At 41.8% G+C, this 16,774-nt stretch overlaps 1 protein-coding gene across 1 annotated transcript in view; it reads left to right on the forward strand.

Moving 5' to 3' along the window:
- MOSPD2 (motile sperm domain containing 2) overlaps positions 1-10,744 on the forward strand; it is a 153,698-nt gene extending 142,954 nt beyond the window's left edge. The window contains exon 13 of the mRNA XM_075333416.1: positions 2,238-10,744. Coding sequence (XP_075189531.1) covers positions 2,238-2,381 — 144 coding nt within the window. The 3' untranslated portion in view covers positions 2,382-10,744. The remainder of the gene's footprint in view (positions 1-2,237) is intronic.
- Positions 10,745-16,774: the final 6,030 nt, after the last annotated feature.

Consider the following 16,774-nt stretch of genomic DNA (forward strand, 5'->3'; position numbering starts at 1 on the left):
CATTTTTAACTACAAAAACATTGCTTTAATCCCAAATTTTTCATTTTTACTAGGGAAACAGGAGATAATCGGTTATACAATTTGTTGTGCAATTCCTCCTGAGTACACCAATCCCCATATGTGGTAAAAAAAACTCTTGAGGCACAGTGCAAATTGAAGAAGGGAAGAAGCGCCATATTTGAGTTCAAATTTAATTGGAATGGTTTGCAGGTGTCATGTTACATTGACAGAGCCTCTACAGTACCAGAACAGCAGAAACTCCCCACAAGTGACCCCATTTTACATACTGCACCCTTCAATTAATTCATCTAGGGGTGCAGTGAGCATGTTGTCATCACATGTGCCTCACAGAATTTTATATGATGGGCGGTGAACAATAAATTACATTTTTGCCACAAAAAGGTTGTTTTAGCCCTAGATTTTACATTTTCACATGATGAAATGTGTAAAAATGGCAACAAAATTTTTCACACAATTTCTGCAGAGTGTGGCAGCATCCCAGATGGGGCTGTACAGTACTGCTTAGCCACACTGCAAGATTCGGAAGGAAATGAAGTTTCCAAAATGGGGTCACTTGTAGGATTTTCTGCGGTTTTGTCATGTCAAAGGATCTTTAAATGTGATATGGCATCTGCAATCTATTCCATTCTAAATGGCACTGCAAAATTCAAATAACACTTTTTCCCTTCCAAGCCCTGCAGTGCGCCGAAAGAGTAATTTTTCACCACATATGGGGTGTCCGTGAAATCAGGATAAACGGCACAATAAGTTATTTGATCCATTTTTCCTTTTACTTTTATGAAAATTAAACATTTTGGGCAAAAGCAACATGTTTGTGCCAAAAAAAATATTTTTTTCATTTTCACATCTCGACATTATAAAAGTCTGTGACGCCCACGAGAGTTAAAGATGCTCATAATACCTCAAAATAAATTCCTTGAGGAGTGCAGTATCCAAAATTGGGTCATTTATGGTGAATTTGCATTTTTTAGGCACATCAGGGCCTCGGCAAATGTGGCATGGCACCCACCATCCATTCAAACCAATTTTGCGTTCCAAAAGTCGAATGACACTCCTCCTCTTTCGAATTCTGCCGTGCACCCAAACAGTAGTTTTCCACCATATATGGGTATCAGCGTACTCAGGAGAAATTGCACAACAAATTATGTGCTGCATTTTCTTCTGTTACCCTTGTGAAAATGCAAAATTTGGGGCCAAAGCAAAATGTGGGAAAAATGTATTTTTTTTTTTTTCATTTTCATATCTCAAAATTATAAAATTCTGTGAAGAACCTTGAGAGTTGAAGGTGCTCATCACACCTCTAACTAAATTCCTTGAGAAGTGTAGTTTACAAAATGGGGTCATTTGTGCTTGATTTGTATTGTTTAGGCACATCAGGGGCTCGGTAAACACGGCATAGTGTCCACCATCTATTCCAACCAATTTAGCATTCCAGAACTTGAGTGGCGCTCCTTTGCTTCCGAGCCCTGCCGTGCGCCCAAACAGTAGTTTTCCACATCATATGGGTTATCATCGTACTTAGGAGAAATTTCACAACAAATTGTGGGGTGCATTTTCTTCTTTTGCAATTGTGAAAATGCAAAATTTGAAGTCAAAGCAACAATTTTGTGGTAAAAAGGCATAAAAATTGCAAGTTTGAAAATTTGTAAACTGTTCGAAAATGTTTGCAAAAGTTCAGATTTTTTAACAACTAAACATAAAAAAATTTGAATAAAGTTTACCACTAACATTTACAAACAACAATTTCCGAATCAAGGAGGGATTTTTCTTACGTTCTCTGTTGCTGACAGTGTCTTCATATTGGAATGGAATGGTAACACCCAATTTATACATTTCCTGGAGGAATTAATAGACAAGGAACATTTCGGAAATAAATAAAATTTGGGTATTTTTCTGAAATATGTCAAGAAACATGACAAATCCTCTTTATCCGGCACATTATTTTACAATATAATAGAATGACTATTAATAATAAGCTACTAAAATACACAATTCCAAAACTGACTTTCAGTAATCAGCGGAGTTCACTTGTTTCCTTGGCAAACTATTCCTACAATTGTCCTTGTCCTGACTTCATATTTTCTTTTTTCTTTTCACTAGCGGCGTGGCCATTTACTCCATCATCATCATGATTATTATTATTATTATTATTATTATTATTAGTCTTGTACCATGTACGCAATAATATTGGATTCTGGATTTTCTTCTCTTTGCAGATAAATCAGCTCCTAGAAACAAACCGAAGACTGGAAGAACAGATCGGACACTGCGTCTGGTACCAGCACTTAATAGCATTTTTGTTGTCCGTTTTAGTGGCCATAGCCTCTGCCATGTACTTGCTGAAGGACACCATCAGATAACCCTTTCAACCCTGGACAATTTCTGATTTTTCTGCTAAATAATTATTTAATTTGCTATTCCCGCAAGAGGAGGTATCTTCTGCCAGAACCAAAGTTGCCTTTAGTGTTTGGCATATAAGAGAACTAAATCACGATATAACTATTAACTAACCGACTTATCAAGAATGCGGAGAGGAGGCGCAGCCGGATGGGGAGCACTTCTAACACATCTGTATCCAAATTCTGATATCTCAGGGTTTATCGGTGCATCTAATCAAGGCTAAAATGGTAGCGGACCGAATCCATGGATTGGATTATAGCACCTTGAATGGGATTTTTATTTTTAAACATAGATTTTCAAAAAGCTCTCTGCAAGCGCTGGACAAGCTATTTGCTCCTCTGTTTTTGAGAATTTCCAAATTCCGTATTCTGTAGTATATCTGTGGCCTACTACAAATGATAGAAGATAACGAGCAGTTCGCTAACGCTCTGTTCACATTAGGATATTTGTATGAGATGATGGTATGCACCATTAATATTCCCTATTTACCGCTGACTTATGCCACTTTGTATATCCGTACAGTGGCACATATGAGACATTTGCCACAATGGTAAAAAATCCATTATAGATGTAGGAGCCCCTAACTTGTCAACTACATCTCTGTGCTAGTAACATAGACTGGCAATTCTCACTTATTTTCAATTAGCTGCATGCCATACCCCATCTGTCCATTGTGGCTTGTGTTTTGTGTTGGTCAACTGTATTGAAAAGCACAGCAGGAAGAACATAAAGAAAATACAAGCACATATCACACAGCAAAGGCCAAATGGACACTCTTTTGTCCTCCTTTGGTCATTTAGAGCAGAAATATTTTTGCTTCAGTGGTTTTAGGGTTTCTATGAGGTGCCACTTCTTAGACAAATTGATCTACAGACACCATATTAGATCTGTAGATGCCATCAACACTATCATGAGCATCCTATAGATGTAATTTATACAAATCGCAGGGGGTGGATTCCGATCCAACCCTACTTTGGAGTTTCACCGTAAGGAGTCCAGGAAACGGCACTAGCTGTGGAATTCCGGAACTGAGCCAACTTGTCAGGGAAGACTTCAGGGATGGTTAGCCACAGTGAGAGTGGGCAGAACTCAGTTTGAGATTTGTCTATGCGTTTTCAAAGGTTTCTGCATATTTCAAAGTAATTGTCTTAGCAGTTTAGCAGGATAGAGCTGGTCTTTAAGAGGTTTTGAAGAACAAACCACTTATAGAATGTTTGACCTTTTTTTAATAGGTCCCTTTGCCTCTATTTCGGCCTAAAAGCTATGCCCTTTCAGGGATTTTTTTTTTTTATTGATCTGCATGATTCTTTGAAATACATTTTTTCAATGTGGTTCTATTAGCAATGTGGCTTAATTTGACTTTTGCAGACTCTCTCACTGCACTTAGCCAGCTGTAGATTGGCAAGCAAACATCACACTGAAGTTGGCTGGATCCGGCCATTGTCGGCAAGTCTGTGCTCTTTCAATGCCGTGGGTTCAAACTGTCAGTCATTCCTGAGCACACTAGCCCTTGGCATGGAGGAAGCTGGGATGCAGGAGAGTGTTGCGCTCCTGAAGATTAATGAGAACAACCCTATAATGCAATAGGGAGGATTACAATTGCAGTTTAGAGAAAAGAATGCATTACCCATAATGCACTTCAGCATTGTACAGAAACTTAGTCATCAGCTCTAAAGACTGCAGCATTACGAATACAGCTCTGGACTATAAAACAAATAGTAACTCAGAATCTGGGCATGATAAGTTATACAATGTAGTTACAAAATTATTCCGATTTCAATTCAGGTTAAGGTTGTCTTCCTACGTCTGCAATGTAAGGTCAGTGTGAAACTGCAATGTCCTTACCTTGGGTCTCTTATCCCAAACTCAGAAGCTTTACAGACATATATGAGATTGCGTTTGGATTAGGAGACATATGGCTGGTATAGACATTTGCAGTTCGCACACAGTCCATGAATTGCAGAAGTGTGAAGTCGGCCTATGTCTCTCTGTTAATTGTCAAAGGCTGTTCACAAGTGGGCTTAAAGGGAACCTGTCATGTCGGATAACACCATTAATCTATTAGGGTTAATCTATAGGTTAATAGCTTAAGAAAGGTGCCAAGCCGCCTTACTGAAATTGTCACATACTGGAGAAAATTAACTTTATTTCTCCCAGGAGCTGCCGATTTCTAGTCATGCAGGCGTTACAGAGGGTCTACAGTCATTGCTCCAACACTCTGGGAGTGACAGCTGTAAGCACTGCCCCGGCACTTTGACTGACAGCTCACTCTACGGTGCATTGGTGCACAGTTGGCTGCAAGTCAAAGCTCCATTAGGGAGGAGTAAAGTTTAATTTTATCCGGATGCCGTGCTTTCAACATGGTGACCAGGCACCTTTGTAAGCCTGTTAAACTGCAGGTTAACCTTTTATATGCAAGTTAACAGCATTATCCAACGTGACCGCTTTCTCTTAAGGTTAAGATGTTAAGACAGTGAGTTACCAGTAAGATTAGAAGCTCCTTTGGTTGGCTCCATTGCCATCACCAGGAGCAGCAGAACACCTGGGAAAATTAACAAAATCTTTTTGCAAATTAGGGTCATCAGATGGACACATTAGTGATGTCCAGGAGGTTGCATGTCCTGTGGCTCGCCAAGGAAGGATTGTGGCGCTTTGCAGAGAGCTTTCTGGAGATTTGTTTAGATGGATTTCCCTTTTAAGTTCCACGTTTAGGTTGATTGGTAGATGTGCATAATAAATGGACGCTAGATGTGACGCATAATGTCAGACACTGCGAGTATTATAGATGCTAATGATCGATGCCAAATGTCATAAGCTGATTGCCCACATTACTTTGGCACATTTGTGATGTACTGAGTAGTGATAAATGTGAATTTAAGCCTTGCAGTATTGTACATGGCTTGCTTTATTGTTCTATAGGTAAAAGAGAGACAAGCAAAATTTTTCTTTTCTGTCTTTTACAAAACCATACAACTCATTTGAAAAATTACCAAAAAAATGCTTTGTACATTTTATTTTGTAATGTTCTTAGTTACAAATTGCTAATTATTATTTATTAAAAAAAAGTTACAAATCCAGAACTTAATATTGCAAATTTATCAAATTGAATGCGCCATAATTGTGCTGCTGTTTGTGCCAAAGAAACCTTCATATTTCTGTGTTTTAGGCTCTTCTGTGTCCGTCAGGGGGTGTTTAGTCTCTAGAAGAGGTGTTGCTTACTGGTAAAGGCCTAACAGGAGACAGTGCGCCAAAATGTTGTCACCTTAGACTAAACAGCCTGAACATGCCCCACATTTAGCAGAAGGCATTAACTGGCACCATAAACCTGGCCTATTATAAGACTTAAGGCCGCTTTACACGCTACGCTTTAGTGATGTCGTTGGGGTCACGGAATTTGTGACGCACATCCGGCCGCGTTAGCGATGTCGTTGCGTGTGACACCTATCAGCGATTTTAAATCGTCGCAAAAACGTGCAAAATCGCTAATCGGTGACATGCCCCCCCTCTTCCCAATTATCGTTGCTGCTGCAGGTACGATGTTGTTCGTCTTTCCTGCGGCAGCACACATCATATGTGTGACACCGTAGGAACGAGGAACCTCACCTTACCTGCGGCCGCCCGCAATGAGGAAGGAAGGAGGTGGGCGGGATGTTCGTTCCGCTCATCTCTGCCCCTCCGCTTTGATTGGGTGGCCGCTTAGTGATGTTGCTGTGACGCCGAGCGAACCGTCCCCTTAGAAAGGAGGCGGTTCGCCGGTCACAGCGACGTCGCTAGGCAGGTAAGTAGTGTGACTGGTCCACGCGATTCGTGCGCCATGGGCAGCGATTTGCCCGTGACGCACAAACGATGGGGGCGGGTACGCACGCTAGCGAGATCGCAGTGTGTAAAGCGGCCTTAAGTTTACACCGTCAAGAGAGTCATGCACTATTAATAAGTATGCTCCATAGTTTAACTAATACGAAAATGTATACATCTAAATATGTGTTCATGGCAGAAAAGTAAATCTGTCATCAGGTTTCACAATGCCGTGTTCCAGAGAAATACATACTTTGAAAGTCACTGGGGCCAAGATCGCTCTATAGACTAGTCAGTAGGGCAGATCCCGGCGGCTTCTCCCTATACACCACTCTGTACTGACAGGTCTTATATACGCATGTAGGCAGAAACCTGTCACTCCAGAGCAGTGGATGGAGAAAACCCACCAGGGGCCAACCTGTCCGAATATACGTGGCTGACATCGTACTGCCAGTGCCCGGTACCTGCTGCCTACGGATTGTCCAGTGTGTATCAGATGTTTGGTTCTCTTAAATGTGATTGCACTAGTACTAATAATGACCTCTGTCACCTCCTTCACAGTTTTTCTAGCATAGTGATGCTCCAGACCACCCACTGTCCCAGGAGTCAAGTGACCCCAGAATGATTTTTAGTGTGGTGTACACCACTAATGTTATGGTACTGCCCTTGGTGGAAAGTTTTAAAATAGTCATTAGTGATGAGCGAGAATTACCATGTATGTGCACGGTACTTATAACAAGCAGTCGCATGGGTGTGACTCCTCTATCGAGTATAATGGAAGTCAATAGGGAACTCGAGTATTTTTCCGGAAGATCTGCTAGTTATGGGTACCGAGCACCGGATCATGGTAGTGCTCGCTCATCACTACTGGTCTTATCATCTGCAGCTGCCAACAACTGAGGGCCTTTTGCCAAGCGCCACTTAACTGTAAACACATCGGCCCTGATGCACCCTTTGTGTTTTTGGTATTAGTTGCTGTGTTTGTTGCCAAAGTCATCAAAATGGCGCTCGCAATTCGTGAATTTAGTGCAAAGTTAAAAAAAAAAGTGGGCTTTCTTCCTGTGTTGAAATATTTTTGCAGTGTTTGGCACAAAAAAACACAAGGATTGTGCCAAATCATGCTAAAACATCTGGAACTGCTAGACTCTGCCCACAAAGCAGAAAAAAACGGCAAGCAAATATAATATACTCTTCAAAATAGGCAGAATTAAAATAATGAATTGGGTGCAAACAAAAAAAAGGTGCCAAACACACAAATCTAGGCAAAAAACAGGTGCAGAGGCAGTGATGAATCAAAGCCTTTAAGCTTTAAGATTACAAGCAAAGCTTGATTCCAGATTCCGTCGGTTTTTGTGTTTTGATGAAGGGATCTCAGATGGCGTTGACACGGTTAAAACTAGGCAGCATGTGCCACCAGCGTCTCTGAAGTCCGGTGAGTGACCACAGTAGTCACCTAGAGAATCTGAATATTTCCAGTGTGAAACTCCGTCCCGACGTGGCACTTACTGTGCATGCCTAGCTCTGGTAGAGTTGTGGGTTTTGTTTTCTCATCTGCTCATCTTTTGAAGAAAATCCAGATACTATATAGGAATATTCACAATATGATTTGTATGTTGTGTGTATCTCCATATAGTTTTTGTTCATTTTCACACCGTTGTCCTTATGATTTCAGATAGAAACTTATTGCAGTTAGAACAGTGACCACAATTCGGATCTACACAGTGACTTTAGCTGATGCTGATCATGCGGCCAAAGATGCTACATAGCAGCGTAATGCAAGTAAACGTGTTCACGTTGCGATCCACATGGTCCCGCGACAAATAAGTTGCAAAGAAGCCACCTTGTTCTGACTGGTACCTTGTGTGTTGCAATGAGACCCTTTTCACTTGCGTTATACTGCGATGCAAGGCTTTGTTCACATGCAGTAAAGTTACAGCATTTTTACGTGCTGTCTTTGAATTAACATTAGGATTCTGCACTAAAATTAACAGCAATTTACAGTAATATACTGGTGTATGGGACTTTTCAAAAATTTATGTTGGAATATGAGGGGGTCAAATTGCATTTTTCATCATTTTTAGACTATGACATGCATTTTGAGCACAGATTTTACCATTTGCTTAGGAATCGTATGCAAAAAAAAAATCAACATGGGTAAATTAACTGTTAGACCTCATGCACAAGACGTATACATTTGCAGAAGGCTATATGGTGGCATACAGAGGCCGATGTCCTTTGGAGCCGCAGGTACCAAGCTCTGCGGGGCCAACATCACGATAGCGTTTAACATCCGATGCGAGAGAATCTGATGCTATATACTGACACTCGGCTCAAACTCTGCTGCAAGCGTGAGCCTGGTGTCATTCACTGCGATCCGATTATCTCACATACAAGAAGGGGAGCACAGGTGCGGATAAGATGGAGAGATTAATTTCTCCGACTTCTACATTGTCTGTCTCAGTGTATATTACACTGCACACGGATGTCATTAGTGCAGTCCAGTGTTTTGCACACACCCATAGACTTATACTTGTGCACAGGATCCGAGATACGCTGCCAATCGCAGCATGCAGGCATGGCGAATCGGCATGAGAATAAAAACCCTGATCAGCCCTGCCCCATAGTATAACATTGGAGCCAGTGCTATCCGAAAAAACATCGGCGAGCAATCGTCCATGTTGTATGGTTATGTGAGCGAACGCTAAGGCTGGTTTCCACACATTTTAATGGTGTGAATACAGACTAAGATGTCTGGGCCGGCGGCAGCTCTACTGACCTGAACTCAACAGCCTCATACATCCTTATGAGGTGGTTGAGTTAGAGTCAGAAAGCTCAAGGCCACTTCGAATATCGCAGTCCATGCTCCGACTGTAAAGGCCCATTTACACACAATGATATCGCTAACGAGATATCGTTGGGGTCACGGTGTTCGTGACGCACATCCGGCGTCGTTAGCGACGTCGTTGTGTGTAACAGCTGCGAGCGAGTATTAACGATCAAACATACTCACCTAATCGTTGATCGTTGACATGTCGTTCATTTTCAAAATCTCGTTGGTCGTTGTGGACGTAGGTTGTTCATCATTCCTGAGGCAGCACACATCGCTACGTGTGACACCCGGGAACGACGAACAACAGCTTACCTGCGTCTTCCGGCAACGAGGTGGGCGTGTCGTTAATGCGGCTGGTCTCCGTCCCTCCGCTTCTATTGGTCGGCCACTGTGTGACACCGCTGTGACGGCGCACGAACCTCTCCCTTAACAAAGAGGTTGTTCGCCGCCCACAGCGACGTCGCTAGACAGGTAAGTACATGTGACGGGTGTTAGCGATATTGTGCGCCACGGGCAGCGATTTGCCCGTGACGCACAAACGACGGGGGCGGGTACGCTCGCTAGCGATATCGCTAGCGATACCGTAGCGTGTAAAGCAGCCTTAACTGGCCAATGGTAACTTTCTATTATACATTCCAATAAACACCCCATGCGCCACTTTCATGGTCCGAATCTAGACCTTGTTTTCCGGCTGGCTACGGGTCGCCTGGCTGGATCTCAGCAGTCGCATATAAGCTAACGAGGCTGCTGAGCCGGATCAGGAGATTTACAACCACTCTGGACATTGCCCTCCATACTTGGACCATGAAAGCTAGCCTGGCGGACATGTCTTTTCTCTAAAAGCACTGATTTTGAAGGGAAATATATTTCATAAAAATCTGATTTTAAGAGTGAGTCCCCATTCCTATGCACATTTATAGGATCCCTATTATGACCCCTACAACACAGAGCCATATTCCAGCCCTGTACATAAGGACGTGCCATTTCATGTGACTATACTGACAGTAAGTTGCCATTGTTGATGCAAATCCAGTACATTCCAGTAAATGTCATCTCCTTTATTTGTGGCATGAAAATAACCATTCACCCTCGACTTCTTTTATTATATAAAAATGTAATTTAATGCCATCTTTGATGTTTAATTGACTTTTTCCATTTTTTTCCCCATTACTGCATTTCTGGTATTCTCTTAGAAACATTCAGGTTGTTATAGAAATCAAGAAGTTAATTAAACCCATGCTGTTTTTCTATAAGGAGACAATTAAAATGAATGATGTGCAGCCAGTTCTTCCTAGCAAACAATGAGGCATTGCCGTGTGCATTCAATTCGACAGTATTGATTCCAACATTGAGTCCTACTTCTAGGAAACACTATGATAAAAGACCATCAAAATGTAGTGTCCGATTCAGTGGTCCCCAGCTCGGATTTCTAGAAGATGAGTGATTGTAGGGACAAGTCTAGCAGGAAAACCTTAACCCATATAAAGTATGTAGAAAATATATATATTTAATAGTTTGTCACCAAAATGAAGAAAATGTATTTTTTTCTTTAATGTTGTATGTCACTGCGAGATATCTTATGTACATGCCTTAATATATTTATATGACTATGTATAAAACACGTTTAGAGTTTTTTAACATTATAATTGTTATTATGTATTTTAGAATATGTAATAAAATGATACTGAAAAGAAAAAAGTAGTCTTGGTCCTAGTATTACACAATGAGGCCGGATTCACACCGGCGTATATCATCCAATGTGATATACTAATGACACTCTGCTCAGACTCCGCTGCAAGCGTAAGTCGAGTGTCATCTACTGCGAGAATGAGCCGAATATCATCTGCTGTGATCATGAGCTGAGTGTCATCTGCTGCAAGCGTGAGCCGAGTATTATTATTTATTACTATAGCGCCATCAATTCCATGGCGCTTTACATGTGAAAGGGGTATACATAATAGGGACAAGTACAATAATCATAAACAGTACAAGACACAGACAGGTACAGGAGGAGAGAGGTCCCTGCCCGCGAGGGCTCACAGTCTACAAGGGATAGGTGAGGATACAGTAGGTGAGGGTAGAGCTGGTCGTGCGGCGCTTTATCAGACTGAGGGTTATGGCAGGTTGTAGGCTTGTCGGAAGAGGTGGGTCTTCAGGTTCCTTTTGAAGCTTGGCAAGGTAGGCGAGAGTCTGATGTGTTGTGGCAGAGCCTTCCAGAGTATGGGGGAGGCACGGGCAAAGTCTTGGATGCGATGGTGGGAAGAGGAGATGAGAGGTGAGTAGAGAAGGAAATCTTGTGATGATCGGAGGTTACGTGTAGGTAAGTACCGGGAGACTAGGTCACAGATGTAGGGAGGAGACAGGTTGTGGATGGCTTTGTATGTCATGGTTAGTGTTTTGAACTGGAGTCGTTGGGCAATGGGAAGCCAGTGAAGGGATTGGCAGAGAGGAGAGGTCGGGGAGTAGCGGGGGGACAGGTGCATTAGCCGGGCAGCATAGTTTAGAATAGATTGTAGGGGTGCGAGACTGTTAGAAGGGAGGCCACAGAGCAGGAGGTTGCAATAATCCAGGCGGGAGATAATAAGGGCATGTATTAGGGTTTTTGCAGCTTCTTGGGAAAGTAATGTACGGATCCGGGAAATGTTTTTGAGTTGGAGGCGGCAGGAGGTGAAAAGGACTTGGATGTGTGGCTTGAAAGAGAGATCAGAGTCTAGGATTACTCCCAGGCAGCGAGCGCGTGGCACTGGGGAAAGTGAGCAGCCATTGACATTGATGGACATGTCAGGTGGGGGTGTTGAGTATCATCTGTTGGGAGCGTGAGCCGATTGTCATCTGCTCCGAGTGTCATCTGCTGCGAGCATAAGCCGAGTGTCATCTGCTGCGAGCATGAGCCAAGTATCATCTGTTGGGAGCATGAGCCGAGTGTCATCTGCTCCGAGTGTCATCTGCTGCGAGCATGAGCCGAGTATCATCTGTTGGGAACGTGAGCTGAGTGTCATCTGCTCCAAGTGTCATCTGCTGCGAGCGTGAGCCAGGTGTCATTATACTGTTATTCTTTTGCATGTAAGAATCGGATCACAGGTAAGGAGAAGATGGAGACATTAATTACTCCAGATTCTCTATTGCCTTCCTCTGCGTATATCGGACTGTACTTGGATGACATCAGTGCGGTTCAATGTTTCACATGCACCCATAGACTTGTATGGCTGCACGTGATCCGAGATACTGGCAATCACAGTATGCTGCTTTTTTTTTTTTAATTCTCAGCCCGATTACAGTTGAAGAAAAACTTGCAGAGCTTTTATCCGATTGCACTCCTATGATTCATACACTCCTGTGACCCTGGCCTAAAGGACAGAGAAGGTTAAAATACAGAAAGCCAAATCACAACAAGAAACATAAAAGGGAACCTCTCATTAGATCGTGATGCGTGAACCATAGGAATAAAATATGTTTTACTCTGACAGAAATTGGGAGGACTTGTATGAAGCGGGTTCATGTGCAGCTCCCGTTCAATACCCAGTGGGTACCAGCTGTATATTACAGAAGACATGGAAAAATACATTTCATCTGCCAATGATTATGTATTAAGACACAATTTTTTTTCATTCAATGATGAATTTTTCCTGCAGATGGATTTTGTCTGACATGGTTTGGTATGGCCGCTACGTCGATGATGTCCTTATTATATGGAGGGGCGATGTGGCGGCCATACGAATGTTCGTCAGAAATCTTGTTCGAGAAATTATTTCTTGGCACAGATTCATCTGATGCAAGCAGTTTTTTATTCTTGCAGTCATGAGACAAGGGCAACGTTAAGCTGTTATCTGTCAAATAATATTCACAAAGCCTTTTTAAAACCTTGGAATACAAAATAAAAACTCAGATATTTTTGTCTATTCCTGATTAAAATGTATTAGCAGAATTGACTTTTTGGAATGTTTGTTATCACGCAAAAGATACTTGAAACGAGGACTCTATCCTGAACTGAATCCCCCAAATACGCCTGCTTATCTTACCTATAGATGTTAATAAGTTCTGTACAAATTCAAGGTCACAATCAAATCTCAGAAACAGGTGTTTGATAAGTACAAATCTATAAACATTCTTTTGTCCCTGCCATCTTTTGGAATTGCATTATACTAGAACTTTTAACTCTTGATTTTCTTAACATACCTCAATACTAATGATTTAATCTCAGATTTATGTTTGACAACTCTAATAAAAAAAATGTTTTTTAGATATTCATTTGGAAGGTAATGTTAAATACATTAAAGTAAACACTATTCACACAACAGTGTATCACACACCTATTAGTGGAAGTACAACTTTACAAGCTAATTGCTGTCATCCAGTGCATAACATTAGGACAGTCCCTGTTCAGAAAATTTTCATTAATTAGAGTTAAATGAAAAATAAACTAAAATCATGAGGATATAGAGATAACAACACAAGTTAATTGTATAAAAATGCTATGAAAATTTGAACTGGACTTTTTGATACCAAACACAAAACTAGATATAAAGCAAAAAATGCCAGTCTACCCATCTTTAGCCCACGGATTTAATCAAATAAAAAGTATTATAACTAAATATATACCAATTCTACATCAAGTTATACGGTAATTAAAAAATATATATTGCATCCAGGCTATACTGTGGTGGCAAAATGGTGGTGTTCATGAGGAAACTATCGCTCTCCTAGTTTATATAGAGCTCAAAGTATTAAAAAAAATGGCTATCCCAAATTGCTTTTATAAATGCGAAAAAAAGTGTAATATATTTCAATATGTAACAAAAAAAAACTATTAATATATCTCAGAAGAAAACATAATATCAACACCTTTATGAACTGATCATGTAGTATACTGTATGTCAATGAATGTACAAGTTGCAACTAAAGGTCCAGTCACACTAAGCAACTTACCAGCGATCCCAACAACGATAGGGATCGCTGGTAAGTTGCTAGGAGGTTGCTGGTGAGCTGTCACACTGCGACGCTCCAGCGATCCCACCAGCAACCTGACCTGGCAGGGATCGCTGGAGCGTGGCTACACGAGTTGCTGGTGAGCTCACCAGCAACCAGTGACCAGCCCCCAGTCTCCTAGTTACAGCACACATCAGGTTAATTAACCCGATGTGTGCTGCAGCTAAATGTGCACAGAGCAGGGAGCAGCGCACAATGCTTAGCGCTGGCTCCTTGCTCTCCTAGTTACAGCACACATCGGGTTAATTGCCTGATGTGTCCTGCAGCTAAATGTGCACAGAGCATGAGCCGGCACTGACAGTGAGAGCGGCGGAGGCTGGTATCAAAGGTAAATATCGGGTAACCAAGGACAGGGCTTCTTGGTTACCCGATGTTTACATTAGTTACCAGCCTCAGCAGAAGCTGGCTCCCTGCTCACTGCACATTAGTTGTTGCTGTCTCGCTGTCACACACAGCGATCTGTGCTTCACAGCGGGACAGCAACAACTAAAAAATGGCCCAGGACATTCAGCAACAACCAACGACCTCACAGCAGGGGCCAGGTTGTTGCTGGATGTCACACACAGCAACATCGCTAGCAACGTCACAAAAGTTGTTCGTTACCAGCGATGTTGCTAGCGATGTTGCTTAGTGTGACGGGGCCTTAAGGATGAGCAGACTCACAGATAATCGGGACCTTCTGAACTATGATAATCTCCTGGTGCTAAAACAAACATTGCAGGCAAACAACAACATGTACCTTGATAAGATAAAAATCTATGTATTAACCCTTGCAGCATGCTATTTTCAGATTAAATAGCAAAAACCTGCTGACAGATTCCCTTTAATGAAGTGCATTCATGGTGCCAACTGAACAGAGCCATAAACTTCCATTCAGAGTCTTATTCAAGAACTTGCAATGTATAAGTCAATATGTGGGTACAATTAGCCTTAGCTAAAATGTTATTCTGGAGATGCTGGTGTCAGTATCAGGAGGTTAGCAATGCTGGTAACATCACATCTACAGATACCTGCTTTTAAATAACACCCACAACAATCAGTTATCATTTGCATAGGGGGTTGACCTTCAGTATTTGGCCGGGCCACTATAGAAATGTGTTCCTACAGCATCTGTCAACTTTCGTCTGCAGTCATGCCGGTAACAGCTGATTGGTGGAAATTCTGTGTGTCGCACCCCAATCTATCAGATATGGATGATCTATCCTGATGATACGCCATCAATAAAAAAGTAATGATCAACACCTTTAATGAAACATTTTACTATGGATGCTCTTCTCAGCGGGTTTTGCAGTCTGGTTCCCACAGCTGACCTGTTTTGCAAGTCTTCTGGTACATTTATTCTTCATATGACCCTTAGGAAAGTTTTTAGCTACAGTTTTCTTTGCCTTCTGCACACAACCTAAAATCAAAAAGTAATTTAGTTGTGACATTTATTAATGAACTTTTATATAATCATCTTTAATATGGAGACTTTGTCTTATTTCATCGCTTTAATGAGAGACTTTCGGCTATAGTTTAATAAATCATTAAAACAAGAATCTAATTGACTTTGCTTTTTAAATAAAAAAAAATGCTTTTAACTGTTTAATAAAAGTGAGATACAGCCAATTATTTAAAGAAACATGATTTCAGTATCCTGGCAGCCGCGCTTAAAGGGGGTGTCCACTACTTGGACAACCCCTTGTAATGTCCCACGTTTTCCTCTGATAAAATAAAACAGCTTATGCTCACCTGCCATGCCAACGCCGTTCCAGTGGTGTTGGCACTTGCTCTCTGGGGGCTTATTGTACAGAGGTTGTGTGAGGGGTTTTCTAGTATGATATTGATTGTGTAAGTCTGAATCTCGCCCCCTCATTTAGCTGATCATGTGGACATGTCAGATATTAAGGACCTGTTTTAAGTTTACAGTCTCAGGACTTTACTGTTAGTTGATTTATTTTTTTTTTAACTTCGTTTTATTAACAATTTCAAACATGGTACAACTGACATTTGCAATGTTAAAGTAGCTCAGTACATAGATAGTGATATTTGAACATACCAATAAACAGCCATATAATGTCCATAATATCTTTTTGCACTTAAAATAAAATAATGTTATTATGTATACTTCTCATCATTTGTATGTATATATATACTAGAAGGTGGCCCGATTCTACGCATCGGGTATTCTAGAATTTACGTATTGTGTAGTTAATGTATGATTTTTGTTATATATATAAGATGTTGTCTGTAGTTAGCAAGTGTTTGTGTAGGGGCTGTACATGTTCTGGGTGTTGTCTGGCTGTGGCGGGGGGTGAGAGCGGTGTTTATGTGTTGCGTTGTTTGTAGAGCGCTGTGTGTCTGTATCATTGTGTATGTGTGTTGCGCAGTTTGTGTGGGTGTGTGTGTGTTTTGGGGGGAGGTATGTTTTGTGCAATGTGTGTGTTGCGCGGTATGTGCGTATATTTGTGTGTGCCGCGGTGTTTGTGTGTTGGGTGTTGTGTGCGGTGTTGTGTGAGTGGGTGTCTGTGTAGGGCAGTGTTTGTGGTTCCCAGTGTGTGTGTGGTGTGTTGTGCAGTGCGTGTGTGGCAGTGTGTGTGTGTGTTTTGGGGGGAGATGTGCACCCCCATCGTGCTCCATCCCCCATGCTGCGCACCCCCCATCGTGCTCCATCCCCCATGCTGCGCACCCCCCATCATGCTCCATCCCCCATGCTGCGCACCCCCCATCGTGCTCCATCCCCACTCCCCATCGTGCTCCATC

The sequence above is a fragment of the Anomaloglossus baeobatrachus genome, chromosome 2 (assembly GCF_048569485.1).
Source record: "Anomaloglossus baeobatrachus isolate aAnoBae1 chromosome 2, aAnoBae1.hap1, whole genome shotgun sequence".
Classification (NCBI taxonomy): domain Eukaryota; kingdom Metazoa; phylum Chordata; class Amphibia; order Anura; family Aromobatidae; genus Anomaloglossus; species Anomaloglossus baeobatrachus.